The sequence below is a fragment of the Uloborus diversus genome, unplaced genomic scaffold (genome assembly GCF_026930045.1).
Source record: "Uloborus diversus isolate 005 unplaced genomic scaffold, Udiv.v.3.1 scaffold_433, whole genome shotgun sequence".
Classification (NCBI taxonomy): Eukaryota; Metazoa; Arthropoda; class Arachnida; order Araneae; family Uloboridae; genus Uloborus; species Uloborus diversus.
This window is the reverse complement of record NW_026558608.1, coordinates 21,284-36,645: the sequence shown is the minus strand read 5'-3', so window position 1 is coordinate 36,645 and position 15,362 is coordinate 21,284. Positions and strand designations below refer to the sequence as shown.

Genomic DNA, 15,362 nt, shown 5'->3' with positions numbered 1-15,362 from the left:
TGTTCAAAGATGGCCGATGGCCGATTGTTTTCCTCCAAATGGCCGATTGCCGATGGCCGATGGCCGATGCCATTGGCCGATGGCAAAAAAAAAATCAAACAGAAATAAATTGATAAGATTGTCAGGGATTTAAAGGATCATTGATTCATTTCACTTTACTTCCTTTCTACAAATTAAGAATTGTCATCACAAAAAAAAAAAAAAAAAAAATCAGATTTCGACCTAAATTTCTATTTTACTATCACCAAATTCATACTTCACAAGTTTTTTTGGCACATCTGTACATACATATGTACCTAAGAACATATAGATAACCAAATATCCATTTTGAACGCCTCCTCAGTTAATTATCGCAAATTCTCTTGTGATGTCTTCATGCGCGTAAACTTGCGTCATTCAAAAACGTTATGAAATAGTAAATTAAAAACTCATACGTACGTAGTATGATCTAAAAGTTCGGGGTCAAGTTGTATAAAACCTTACCCTGAATCGTTCACATTACCGAAGCATATATCTATCTACAAAATAGTCACCTTGAACGATTATGCACTTCTGCCAACGTACGTATAGCTTTTAGAAGCACTCCTGGAAGACAGTTTTCGCAAATTCCTGTAAGGCCTCTTGCGCTGCTGCTTTAACTTCATCGTGGGGAAGAAGGCGACTTTCATGTTGAGGATGCACGGTTCGATTGGTCAATACTCTGATATGACAAACAAATAACATAACGTTTCGTCGGACTTAGCTCCGTGTGACTTTTACCTGTTCCCAGCAAAAAAAACATTTGCATAGACGCCGCTTTTTTCCGTCAGGAAAAGATGACGCTGCATCATAGAAGGTAACGAAAAATGGCTTCCAGGAATGTTTCCAAAAGTTATATGAACACTGGCAGAAGTACATAGTCCCTTAAGGCGACCTTTTGAAGGTGGATGTGCTTCGGTAAAGTGAACTATTCTGGGTAAGATTTTATACAGCTTGTCCCCGAACTTTTGCATCGTACTACGTACAATCTGTATAGGGTGTAGTTATGCTTTTCCTTTTTTCACTGCTGTATGATGAAAGAGAAAGAACATCAGCCAAAAAAAGAAGGAAGAAAAACAAAGAGACTGTTTAATAACCAATTGATTTGTTTTTTCGTTTTTTTTTTTAAATTGAGCATATAACTAAGATTTCAGTAATGTTGTAATAATGTATGGATTTAGGTATACTAAACATAGTTAAAAAAATTAAATTACGTTGTTTAATCATTCAAAAAAAAAAAAAAAACAATTAAGAATAGAACTATGAAACCTTAAACAAATTACGCAATTAAAGTGGAAAGATTGCACGTAGACATTTTTAGTCATAAAATTAAACAAAACAGGTAACAGATAAATTACAATATTAAATCAAAATAGTAATATTTTTATACTTATTTAAAATTTATGAATAGAAAAGTTTGCATTTTTCATAAAAGCTATAACAGTGACATACATTTTGCTGAAAAAAAAATAGCCATGAAAAGAGCAAGGTTCTTAAAACGCAGGTACAATAAACAAACTCAATATTTACACCAAGTTAATAACTGAATACATATACTACTTGATCTGATGTTTGCACACATAGTATTGAACAATTTGATTGTGTAATCTTTTATGAAGCTTTACAAACAAGTTCAAATTGAATTTTTCAATTTAACAATAATTTTCTGAAATTTGAAAAATTGCATAATAGAAAATACTTGAAACTTTTCTATAAAAAACAGAAGTAACTTATTCATTGATTTTATATAAATACATAAAAATAGTTACTTACAACAGAAAAAAAATCAATCGGTATTAATGATACAAAAAAGATGGCAATTTACGAAATATAGGTGAAACAAGTATGAGAAATACGCAAAATGACATTTCTTGACCAAAATAAATAATCGCTAAATATTTAAGAAATGCTTGAAACGACGAGGTAGGGTTAGGGGGGTCACCCTCTGATTTTGGAGTAAATCACACTTCGGCCCCAACCTCTTCCTCATTTTTTTTAGTACAGAACAGCTACCACCAACGCCTCGGAAGAGTTTCTAAATCTACTTCAGCACTTCCGAAAAAAAAAAATCAAAAGTCCCTTTGATTTCCGAATTATGTCACCATTCAAAACGTCTTTAACCGATTTCTTACATTAATGCCCTAAATTCTTTCTAAACAATAGATAAAGTTAGAAAAAAAAATCTCCAATTTTATGAATGGTGTTAGTTTTAAACAATTCAGAAGTACAACTAGAGTTTAATTTCAGAAATTGAGGGAGTGGGAGGAGGGGCACGCAAGTGTTCTCGGAAATTCAAAAAATATTCGTAAAAATAGAGTTCAAAATAATCATAAACATTGAGCAGAAAACCCTTTCAAAACTAGAACACAAGTTTGTTTTGACGTGCAATGGCGGATTTAAAATATAGCAAATGTTGGACTTGCGCGAGAGGATGCATAACCAAAGGGCCACCGAAGGAGTTACAAAAATGCGAATGATAAATATTTTACAACTTCTGTGATCCCCAAACTGTATTTCGATTGTAACTCCGCCGAAGCGATACAGAAAAGACTGCATTACTGTGATTCATATTACAAATATCGAAAAATTAAAAATTACCGTCGGTTCAACGGAAATCTAATAAAATGACACAAAAATCGGTTTCGCCATCTCATATTTGTTTCCATAGTCTCCAATTCGGCAATATATCACCAAATGATCGTCAGTCTGAGACGCTATATTAGTTTTACATTCAAATAAGTAATTAATAGCCACAAAAAATTAGTAAACAGGCTTTTCAGAACTCCCGATCGAAAACAAAAAGGGAAGTGCACAACTGGAACGTCCGCAGACCCCACATACTAAACTTTAACCTTCTACAGATTACCATTTTTGAGTTATGACTTATGACAGATACATACGTACATCCTGCTGCAAGAAACAACGCAATAATTAACTTATTTGGTACCTGAATGTAGTATTAAAAACTCTTCTAGGGATGACTAAAAATAGAAATTCATACTGAAATTTAAGTAAATAATTTTATATGAAAACAACAACTCCATTTACTTTGTATTAAAAAGTAAAACAGCAAAGGTCCTTTTTTTTTTCAAATACCATCGGCCAATTCCATTGGCTTTTCGATGTTTTTTAAGGCCGATGGGTCGATGTTTCCCGCAAGTTAGCATCGGCCGCCGATGCCGATGGCTAAATTGTTGAACCATCGGCGCCGATTCATCGGTCGAGTCCTATTGATATGAATAGGGATTTGGAGGACTTTGTGACCAATACAGATTTAATGTGCACCAGTCAGCTTTATCACACATGGATGATTTTAATAAAACTGACAATAAACGTACAATTCTTCAATTGGGAGTCAAACCAAACAAGCTACTACAACTCAAAAAAATTAAGTGAATAGGGCTGTGGTCTGAAAAATGATATGGTAGCAAAGGATTAAATTCTTAAGATCTGCAGCCCATCATGAAGTCCTCCAAGTGAAAGGATATGTCTGGGGGAGCAAAGCCCAGAGTTATTTGGCTTCTGGTTTGGTTCTAAATTATCAAACTGTCCATAGATAGTGCTGCCATCTATCGTATGTTGTCAGAGCCAAATCAGACTTCCACCTAAGTAGGTGCTCAAGTAAACAGAAGCCGTACCTCTCTGCCTTAAATCGAGTAGCATCTCTATTTGGGCTCTGGTTCCTGAGGAGCATAAGTAACAACAACAAGCATTCTTTTTTTTTAAAGGAATAGTGTTCAATACTTTACAGCAGTGGTGCAAACCTACGACCTGTGGGCGATATGTGGCCCAACGTCATGCTCAATGTTACAAAACGAAAAATATATTATGAAACCTTCAAAAACTACTGATCATCTTTATTTGGTGTTATGAATAATTGTACAAAATTTGAAGTCAAGTAGTTACAAATTGGTTCCTTAAAGTAGATCCAAAGTTTTAATCAATAAAATAAGCATGACAGCAATTTTTGACCTGCAGGAGTCTTTCATTTTCTTTGTTTCCCCAATTTATCTAGAAAACAAGTTCAAATATATTTACATTTTTTATGAGCTTTGGCCCACGAGATTCATCTGAATGTGAGGTGTGATCCGAGGGTAAAAAAAGTTTGGGCACTACTGCTTTACAGAATACATATTTTTACAAACATAACTTTCTTTTCTAATAACTATGCAATAAAAAGTTATTCGGCTACAAAACCTTAGCATTATGTTAATAAAATTATTTTACTTTTCAAAAACATTGAAATTTAACATACATTTGGTTGACATCTAACTTTGGTAGCTCTTCATAGGAAGATTCGCTATCTGAAATGTATAGAATTTACACTTTAGGAGTTATAAATTATTAAATCATTTTGAAATTGAGAGGACAAAAGAAATTGTTTGAAATTTAATGTAATGCTTACTACACATAAAATAAAAAGATGTATTACATTGCTTAAATTTTATTGTAAATAAAAAAAATAATTAAGAAAACAATTACATACAAGCATTTTAGTTACCAGAAACCCTTACTTCAGAAGAAAAAAAAACTAAGAATAATTTCATACAAACTGTACATACACAGTAGGCTTGGAGTAATTGTGGATTACGTAATCGTAATCCGAGTAATCAATTACATTTTTGTGCAATCATAATCTGGCAATAGGATGGTCGTAATCTTGTAATTTTAATCAAGTGTTTCTCGCACAATTGTAATTGTAATCTAAATTTAAGTAATCATAATTTCTCCTTGTAATCATGCAATCCTGACTTGTTGAAAGTGACAACTTTTAAGTTGCGACTCTCCAAATGGAGGAGATGAAGCTTTTTAGGCAGAGTCTAAAGCGCTGCTGTTTAGTGGTCCTTAAGGGCTATTTGTTAAAGAAGGGTCATAAACAAGCCTATTTGATTGCTACCCCACCGTAGGTGCCTTTGGTAGGAACGTCTCACGAATTTTAGGATTGGTCATCAATTTTCCTTTCCATCTGTCAATGGCAGGCAAACAAGCGAAGCCCTAAGCGAAGCTGCCGTCTCAGAAAGAACAATATAAAAAGAGTACAAACACATGTTTTCGGGTTCTTTCGCACTTAGATTTTTGGAATCACGGTGGTGTGGGTCAGGAGCCACAAGACTCTTATAAAGCATGCTAGTGCTCTTATGCATTTGATTGTCCTCTCTTTTTTTTTCTTTTGACTTTTTTGGAGAATGTCAGTTTAAGACATACAAAATCAAGAACTAAAAGTAAATTTATTTTCTTCTTCTAAAAGGGTTATGTATGATGTATGATTTAAAAAAAATATAAAATGATGCAGTGGGACCCTGATTTTAAGTTGTCCCGTTTCATACATTATCACGCTTAATATGTCATTTTCTTCTGGTCCCTGAAAATTTTAATACTGATAATGTTAAAATTTTCTGGATTTAATGTAACCCTTTTTCGAAAATTCCGCTTAATACGTTTCTGTACAAACATATCCAAACCATTTTTCTCCAATAAAACTCACACCAGCGTTTTTTTTCCTCCTTTCTTTCTTTTTTTTAAAGATAAATTTGCTTTATAGCTGTTAGAAGCCTCTCTCTGGAACTCTTTCCATTCTATCTTTTTGTCGTTTGAACAATCGGAGGAAACCTGCTTGCAGACAATCTTCCTTCAGCTAAATTGAGGATCAGAGCTTCGACGTTCTTTGTCTTGAAACTCTTCTAGAAGTTGATAACACATTATCATCTCATCTAATCACAAATTACTTTGGTATTTGATTTAACACCAGCTCCTGATGAGAGTAATGAAGACAATGGGAGAAAAAATGCAAGATGTACCCACAGCTAATCAAGCGATTCAAAGCATATAAACTGTAAAACAATTTTTATTTGAGAATTGGTATGTTAAACTGTTGTTAAGATAGAATATACCTTCTGCATCAGAGCAATCATCTGGACACGGAATTAATTTGTCGCCATCACAGTCTGCTGCATCTTTTTTTATTTCAGGTATGTGAGGTAATTTCTGTAAAACAAGCGTAAGTATTGATGTGATAGCGAAGTAAAACAATTGATGGATAGATTATTTAATACCATCTCAATTTTAAGCAAGAACATAGAGCAATATCACACTTACTTTACTTAAATGATAATCCTTTCCATTTGAAACTACGCTTTCGGGAGTTACATTGGATATGATCAAGCTTTTTTCTGCATCTTTCCACAATCCAAGACTCTTTAAACAAATATAAAGCATTAGATTTAGGATTATTTATTGTATATACAAATTTTCATGATGTTGAAGAATTACCGATCAATTAAAAAAAAAAAGCTTTATTATTTTTCAAAAATAAACATAACACTATATTAACAAATAAACTTATCAAGGAAAAACTAATTTCAAACTTACTTTTAACATAAATCGATGGAAAAAGACAACTAAGAGAACACACAAATCATATACAGCATAGTTGTCATCTTTCCTTATTCCCAAAATCACAGTTGGGTAAAAGGGGTTATTGGGTGGAGGATCTTTATCATTCCAAGGAAAGAAGTAAAACTGAAACAGGTATTTACAAACCACAATGATCTAAAAAAAAGAAAAAAGGGGATTAGTTTTTAAATTATAGTGATAAGATGATAATAATCTTGACACAATAATAAAAAAAAAACATTAAAAAAACATTTAAATAGGACTCGACCGATGCATTGGCGCCAATGGTTCAACAATTCAGCCATCAGCATTGGTATCGGCGGCCAATGCTATCTTGCAGGAAATATTGGCCCATCGGCCTTAAAAAACATCGAAAAGCAGATGGAATAGGCCGATGTTTTTGAAAAAAAAAAAAAAAAAAAAACAAGGACCTTCACTGTTTTACTTTTTAATACAAAGTAAAGGGAATTATTGTTTTCATATAATTTTTTTTACTTAAACTTCAGTATGAATTTCTATTTTAGTCACCCTTGAAAGAATTTTTATTACTGCACTCAGGTGCAAACAAGTTAATTACTGCGTTGTTTTTGAATAAAAAAAGGCCTTGGGTAAAAAAAAAGAGATTGGGCACCACTGATCTAGATTATAAATTATATTAGTAATGAATTTTTGTTTCTCTCGTTATTTCAGAAAGAGAACCAAGTTTTTTTAGTTACGTAGTTGATCTACAGCCCAGGCTTCGTCGGGCACTAGTCATAATAACGCAATATGATGTTCATGAGCAAAAACATATCTATTTTAGGGTATATTTATTTGTGAAACATATCATACATACCTCAGTGTATGTAATAATTGTAATCCAAAATGCTTTTGTAGGTCTTGGCACAGAGAGTGTCCCCCAGAGAAATGCAAATAATGGAAGGGGAATGGATAAAATACTTGCAGACTTCATTTGGTTTACAATGATGACAATATAACAAAGCAGTTCTGAACGAGATATTGCAGCATAGTATAAAGCAACTAGAAAACGTACAAAAGTTGAGTGCTGTTTTTTGAAATCTTTTTCCCATGCTTCTTGGGAATCCATAAGTTCACAGCTAGAATGTAAACATGCACATTAAAATCTGATTTTTAATTTTCTTAAAGAAAACTATACGTATGATATTAGCATAAACAATTTTAAAAGTTTATGCACTTTTCATAATACTTTTTTTAAACTAGAAAAAAAAAGTAGAGTACTTAAAAAACATTTTTCACACTGGTAAAATTGTGCAGATATTACAACGAATTAATGAAGCATTGAATAAGCCAAATAAAATCGAGTTTTACAGCAAGCTATAGCTCGGCTCTGATAATTTAAACTTCGATGACTAAAGTATTAAGCAATTCTATTTGCTAAAATAGGAAGGAGGAAAGCCAATCTGCTTCACAAATAAACATTATTGACCTTGTACACCCCCTACAGAGCCCACAAAACAAAAGTCTACAAAAGCGATATGCTCGACATGGGGAATATGCCATTGTTGACCACAGACTTGGGCAAATGGAGCAGAATGTAGAAATTTTTGCCATCCTATACGCAACTTAGTCGAGCTTTTGAAACCAAAACTTTTGTTTCTTTTTGTTTTCGGTGCAGGTGAGTGTAAAATCGCACAAATTTCATCATTTCTAGAGCAGAACGTAGCAGGATTTTAAAATCAGAATAGTTTGGCACTATGGGAGCAGATTTTCCACCCCAGTGTAATGGCAACATAAGAAAATATTTTACTTTTAGCACAAGAACAAATCAACTCTTCTGAAGTCAAACACCTTGTTATCAGAGTCATACCACACATAGTGCTACATTTCATCCTTAAAATCTGTTTTATTTGGCCATCTAAACCTACAGAATCGCGACTTTCTATGAATCATACATTAAGGCAAATGTTTTTCATTTTGGATGTGATGAAATTTTTACAAGAAGGAGCTCAGATTCAAATGTTGTAAAAATGAACTTGTGAAACAGCCTTACTTTCATTATCAAGATCAAGCACAGATACGACATAAGGCCATTCACAAGGCTGGTCTCACTCCAATGCTCAAAAGTAATTTTAAATTAATGAAGTGAAAAGTGAAAAACACTGCAGTTTCAAAAGTTAAAAAAAAAAAAAAGATGCATATATTGTGCCACAATTTTTAAACAGAAAATAAAAACTAGCATTTTTATACCAATAAATTTTCAGCTCACAAAGTGTTTAAAAAGGGCTATGAAATTTTGTGTTCCAGAAATATTTAAGTAGAAGAAAAACGGATTCAAAACATTATTTTGTATGACTCAAAAGTTGGAAAAACATTTAAATGAAAACACAAAAAAACAAGGTTGTCAAAAATATTAACAATCATTAAAATAAAAATTTAAAAAATAATAATAACTATCCCAACAAAACTAAAGAAATATTTAAACAAACATCACAAGCCTTGATAGCTTTTTCAGTCTTTTTATGCAAAATATGAGACATCGAAGAATTTTATCACAAATCAAATTTCGTTAATATTACACTGAGCTCTACTATAGAATACCTGTCAAGGAAATCCAAATTAGTTTTCTTAACTACAACAGCAACTTGCTTCAAATCCTTGGATGAACTGGGGAATAAAAGAAATAAGTTCTGTGAAACTTATAAAAATAACATTTAATTGTTGTGCAATGCTAAGTAGCATGAAATCAAAACCAAAACTTTTTTTACCCAGGCAAAGCTTCAATTTCTTTAAACTTTATTTCCTTTTCAGCCTCGTTCATATCAAAAGAACCATTCTTGATGAACTGAAAATATGCACAAAATTATTCAGTTAGCTGATAGCTAAAAATAAAAATTAGCATTTATATAACTATGACAACTTTTTGAAATTTAGTAATAGTTTTGAATAATACAAAATATAGTGTTAAGTTGTAGTGCACAGTCAAAAAGCTTAATTTCTGTAATAAATATAAAGTAGGAAAAAACAAGCTTTAATGAAGGCTAGCTGTATTTCACAAAGTAAACTATGTAATACAGCATACAATTCTTATAGTGTAGAAATCTTTCCTTCAACCATTTTAGTTTTTTGACATTATTGTTTGAGTAAAACTGCCCTATACATTTCCCTGATTTCATACACTCTTAGATTTTCGGATCACAGCAATCAAGGGCATAAATTCTCTAACATACTATGTAATCCAAGGGAACAGCATAAAGGGGTGTTCGGGGTGCTGGCAGTACCATTGAAATTTTTAGTGGGGTTTATTAGAGAGGGTGTTAGATTTCATTTTGGTAGGTTCTTGTTCTAGAGAGTGCTCTAACATTTTTTAGGGGTTATGCTATCGCTAATGAGGGCACCCCTGTCTAACCTATTCACATCATTTGCTCATTTTCAGAGCTCAGAGAACCTTTTTTTTTTTTTTTACTTTTTTTTTTTTTTTTTTTTCAGCACTGAGTAAGAGGTTCAGTGGTTCGCTTCAAAGTAGCAATTTTCTTTTTAACTATTTTGAATTTTTATTTATGGTGAGTTCATATTATTTATGCTATAGCAAAAAACCTTTTTTTTTCTTGCACCAGTTTACATTCCTTGAAATACATTGCAAGGTATCTTTGTCAATTAGAAAATTAACCGAAGAAAGGAGGTTTAAAAAGATTAATCAGCATGATTACCCTTTCTTTAAGAAGTTTCTTCTCCTTGGAAAGTTGCCTCGCCACAAATCGATAATCTTTGGACACAGCGTTCAATTGTGCAGTGGCACTAATTAAAACACTATCCAAAAATTCACAGAAGAATGCATACCATCTCTTAATCTTCTCAACAAATGTTTCTACAAAAGAGATAGCTTTCAGTTACATATTGAAACAAGCTATATTTTCATGAACAAACAAAATTATATACACGGAAAAACTAAACTAATTTTTACAATGCTCCACCAATAAAATAAAAAATAAAAATTGAAAAATGCATTATAAGATTAACTAAAATAAACCATAAGTAAATAAATAAACCAGTTTTTGATGTTTATCTGCAGAAAGTTATGATGTACTTGATCAACATCTTCAGTAAATAAAAGGAAGTTAGAATTGTATTTAAAATTTAAAACAAAAGTGGGGGGGGGAGGGATTTTAATAAAGAAATTCTTAATTTATTTTCAAGGATTAAATAAATAATTAAAATTCTACACAAAATAAGACAAAAGAATGATATAACAAATTTATTTATGGTTTGAAGCTGATTTTGTAACGCTTAAGTAACTATTACTTTCAAATGAGAAATTTATTCCTTCTCAATCGAAAACAATAAATGATAAAATAGGATTTTAAACAATACGGCATAAACTTCTTTAACCATTCTTTCCAACTAATTTAAATTAAAAAAAAAAACAGTTAATACCATCTAATTTCTCCGCTTCATCTTCCAATTTTTCATCTTGAGGGCTCAAAGCAGCGACTGTGCCTTCTTTGGGAGATGACGCTGAGGTGGTCGAAGCTGAGGGAGGCAAAGACAAACTCATGGTAGGTCCACTACTTGTAATTGTTAAAGGATCTGGAGACTTATGAGAAATTTTCTGAAACACATTAGAATTCATAAAGCAAAAACATTCAAATTATTTATTTATGAATTAATAATTAGAGCTAAAGTATGAAACCAAAATTTTGTATTTGAAGTTTCAGACAGCAAAGATTCTATAATATCACTAAGCAGCTGCAGACATACTTGTTTCTTTGCCTTTTACTGTTGAAATTTGCAATACATTTCTTTTTTTACTACCATACATTTATTGAACACATCAAGATTCGAAATATGATAGGCTCCAAATAATTCACTATGATTTTTTGAATCAAATTATCTTTTTAATTTGATTAGTTATAATTATTATTCTTGAAGAAATGGTGAGTAATGTAGTTTTAATTTCTAATGCTTTAAAAATTGCCCAGAAAGGAAGATGGCACTTTCTGGACTTAGTACAGATTAATATAGTTATAATATTCAGTGTGTTTCTGAGATAACAGTTTTCAATGAGGTGTAAATTCTGAATAAACCCACTTTATCGAGATAGTGGTTTTTTTCAAGTAGGCCTCCCCGAAAAACCGGGGCTTTTTTTTTTTTTTTTTTTTGAGGGGGGAGGGGGATTGGGTAGTTTGGCGAACCCTGTTAAGAGCTGAGGCCCTTATTTTAAAGACTTTTAGGGATTGTTGCCTTTGTACTGATATGATTTTTTAGAGGGACTCTTGAATTTAAGGAATGTTGCCTTTATATCAATGGGATGTCAATCATACTGTAGGCTTTTACTCTATTGTGGTCTCTTTATTAGAATAAGGATGTCTGCCCCTTAAAGTTTCTTGAGAAAGGTTGTCTTTATCATAAAAATTTTATAGCGGTTACTGTTCTCATTTCAATGAGGATTTTAAGGCCTACTTCTTCCTTTATGATATGTTGCCTTATTCTGGTAGGGAGTTATTTGGGAGCTGTTGTCCTTATTCTAATAAAGCATTTTAGGGACTTTTTTTTCCCCTGCTTTGAAGAGGTTCTTTGCACCATTTTTGAAGAATGATTCTTCTGTATGTATATGTATCACAGCAATGATATGCAACTAAAATAAAGTTGCTTATATACAGGGTTCCGTTTCATACATATGTTCCGTTTCAACCTGCAAGACCTTTTTATTTTTGCAGCCATTAGTCTTAGATGTATACTCCAATTGCAAAAATGTTCAAAATCAGGTGCAGGGTTAAGGTAGCAAAAGTTTGAAGTGAAGATGAAAATAAGTCAAAAAATACAAAATTTAACTTTTTATACAGGCTTCAGGTCCCCCAACTTATATTTAGGGAAATAATCTCCATTGAAAACTATTACTGACACAAAAAACATTTTTGCGATCAAAACTCAAGGAGATATTCCATTTCAAAGTTTTAAGGGACCATACAGAAGATGAAAGTAGAACTTATCGCCCTTTCAGAAGAATGACAGGTCGTTAAAGTAAGAAAAACAAGGAACTTATATTTTACATTGCTATTCAAAAATGAATAAAATGTTATGCCGTGATACGCAAAAATACACTACAAAACCTCGAACAAGTTGAAAAACCACATTATGCACACATATAATTTTAAACACTTGTTAACAGCTATATTTTCCCCCCAAAAGGTGTTGACGGCGAGTGAAAAGTGGTGTAAGTCACAAAACACTGCGTTTCATATCTCAGTGAATATTGGTCATACTAATTTCAAACTTTTTGTGTTGGAATTACTTTTTAAAGGAGATTATTTCCCTAAATATAAGTTAGGGGACCTGGAGCCCATATAAAAAGTTTAATTTCGTATTTTTTGACTCATTTTTATTTTTACTTCAAACTTTCAATATCTTAAACTCTGCATATGATTTTGAACATTTTTGCAATTATAAGTATACATCTAGGACTAACGGTTGCGAAAATAAAGGTCTTGCAGGTTGAAACGGAACACTCTGTATATACAGTACAACCTCGATTTAATGATTGCCAAGGAACTGGAAAAAGTTAACATCAAATCAATGATATCGTTAAATTGAGGAATATATACATTCAATGCAGTTTAATCCGGACCAGTGAAATGTATCATTAAATAGTGGGAATTGTTAAATCTGGTATCGCTAAATCGAAGTTATACTGTATATATGTAGGTGAACTAACTGATTCGTCAGTTTACCACAGGTAACACTGTAGTTGAAAACACCAGTCTCATCAATAAAAAACAAACCTGAGAAGAAACTATAGCATCTCGATCAGCACTGACTATGGCTGATTGTTGGCTTGAGTCTTCAACATCATCCACTTCTCCAGATTCTTTCCTCGGTTCATCCACGAGTTTTAAATTGCCTTGGATGGTTTTGCGTAGAAGCTTAAAATTAAAATTTGAATGAATTAGCTTTTTTTCTGTAAGTGCTATTTTAAAAACGTTTTAAAAAAACTAGTAATTTTAATTAAGAAAGTTTAATCCACAAAATTGATCAGCAGCTTTTTATGTCAGAAAAAAACAACGTCTTTATAAGTTTTTGCACATGAAGTTCGGACATACTGCCTGGCAAAAACACGCATGCTATATCAAAGCATTTTTGATGGATGTTCATCAATATTAATGATATTGAGGAACATAAAAATTTGGTTTGAGAGAGTATAAAGTTGTAAAAACTAAACCAACATTTAGAATCTCCTTTGAAAAATCAGACTCAAAATTCATAAAAGAAACAGAAGTTAAAATCTTGGTGGGTAGGGGGGGGGGGACAGCATATATCAATAAATTCAAAAATTTATCTCAACAAATACTTTTCATACAAAAATATAACACAGTAAATTTTAATTTGCAATTTTATAGGAAATTCAAGTACTTCCAAATTTGTATCTTAAAACTTTCAGAATTAATTCTTTGATTAAAATGGAACTGAATAAAAAAAGTTTGAAATGAAAAATTTAAAAATAAAACAATAGTAAAAAATAAAAACGTGCTTTTGAAAGACCAGAAGTTTTTGAAGAAATAAGAAGTTTTGGGACAATTATTAACTTTTAATCAACTTTCCAAGTTCTTTTTTTCTCAATTACTTGCCAAAAATGCTCTTTTTTCCCCTTCTCCAGCGTACAACATGAAGAATCTTCTCAAAAAGTGTTAAACAATTTATTTTATTTTTTAACATAATCTTTGAGTCAATTTATTGTAAGAAATTTTTCCGAAAGTCTGTGCTCTATTTGAAGTTTACAGATACTATAATTAAAAAACCATTAAGAAATATAAACTTGAATTTTTGATGTCTGGAATTTAAATCAAGTTTTTAGCAATCCCAAGTTGAGATAGGACCCTACATGTGTGTTGTGTGCATGTGTAGGGCATAGACGCCACTGCCCGGGAGTGGTCCCATCCACGGAGGCTGTAATTCCCCCCCCCCCCCCTAAAAAGAAATACGTTTCAGTTGAGCCTTGAATGAAAGCAAAAGATTTGTAACCATACCGAAGGAAATTAGTTCTCTTAATAAATACTAAAACAAAGAACTAAACTTATTCTCCTCGCCATGGTAACTTGAAAAATCAGAGCAACAATAACTTTAGTCAAGTGAGCTTAGTAAGCAATTTGTGACTGCTCAAAAAAAAAAAAAAACATGCCTAATTGATCACCCAGAAAGGTAAATAGTTATTTACACTTTATAATGCATTTCTTTTGAAAAAATTAAATAACAAAAGGAAATGTAATCTTGGTTACCGCATTTATTCCTTTTTCTTTTACTTCTGCAGAGTCCTCATCATCTTCATCAACACGCTTATGTCTAGCAGATAGTTCTAAGTCTATTTCATCATCCGAAAAATCATCAAACATATAATAATCTCCTGATCTGATGGCTGAAAAAACAACGAGTATTTAACGTTAATTCCCTCATGTAAATACAAAGAAATTTGAGAATGAAATTTCAACTAACAAAAGGGAAAATAAAAACTTCAAAACAAAGAGTAAAATAAATGCACAAAATATACAACTGAATTCAATCTATGAACTCATAAATGAATCTACAAACAATCATAATCCCAAAACTAAAAAAAAAAGAAAAGAAAAAATAACAGGAAATAAACAAATATATTTTTTAATGTAAATGAGGGAAAATGGATAAAAAACATAAAACAAAACTGAAATTTCAATAACCACTTTAAAATGAATATTCTTCATTCACATAAATGCAAATAAAAATAAATGACATGATGACAATGCCACCGAGAGAGAGAAAGCTGTCAATAGATATTTGCTAAAATAAAATTTAGGACAGATACAAAACAGGTTTGAAAAGTGATTGAGAAGAGACAAGAAGACATTCTTTAGAATTTTTAGAAAGAACCAAAGAGACAGAATTCATTCCCTAGAAGGAGAGAGACAGATAGTATATAAGAGACAGAATTCATTCCCTAGAAGGAGAGAGACAGACAGTATATAAGA

General features: G+C 31.9%; 1 protein-coding gene across 1 annotated transcript in view; it reads right to left on the bottom strand.

Moving 5' to 3' along the window:
- Positions 1-6,396, bottom strand: part of LOC129233462 (piezo-type mechanosensitive ion channel component 2-like) — a 29,211-nt gene extending 22,815 nt beyond the window's left edge. The window contains 3 exon segments of the mRNA XM_054867485.1: positions 4,274-4,322; positions 5,910-6,003; positions 6,388-6,396. Of these exon segments, the coding sequence (XP_054723460.1) occupies positions 4,274-4,322; positions 5,910-6,003; positions 6,388-6,396 (152 nt within the window).
- Positions 6,397-15,362: the final 8,966 nt, after the last annotated feature.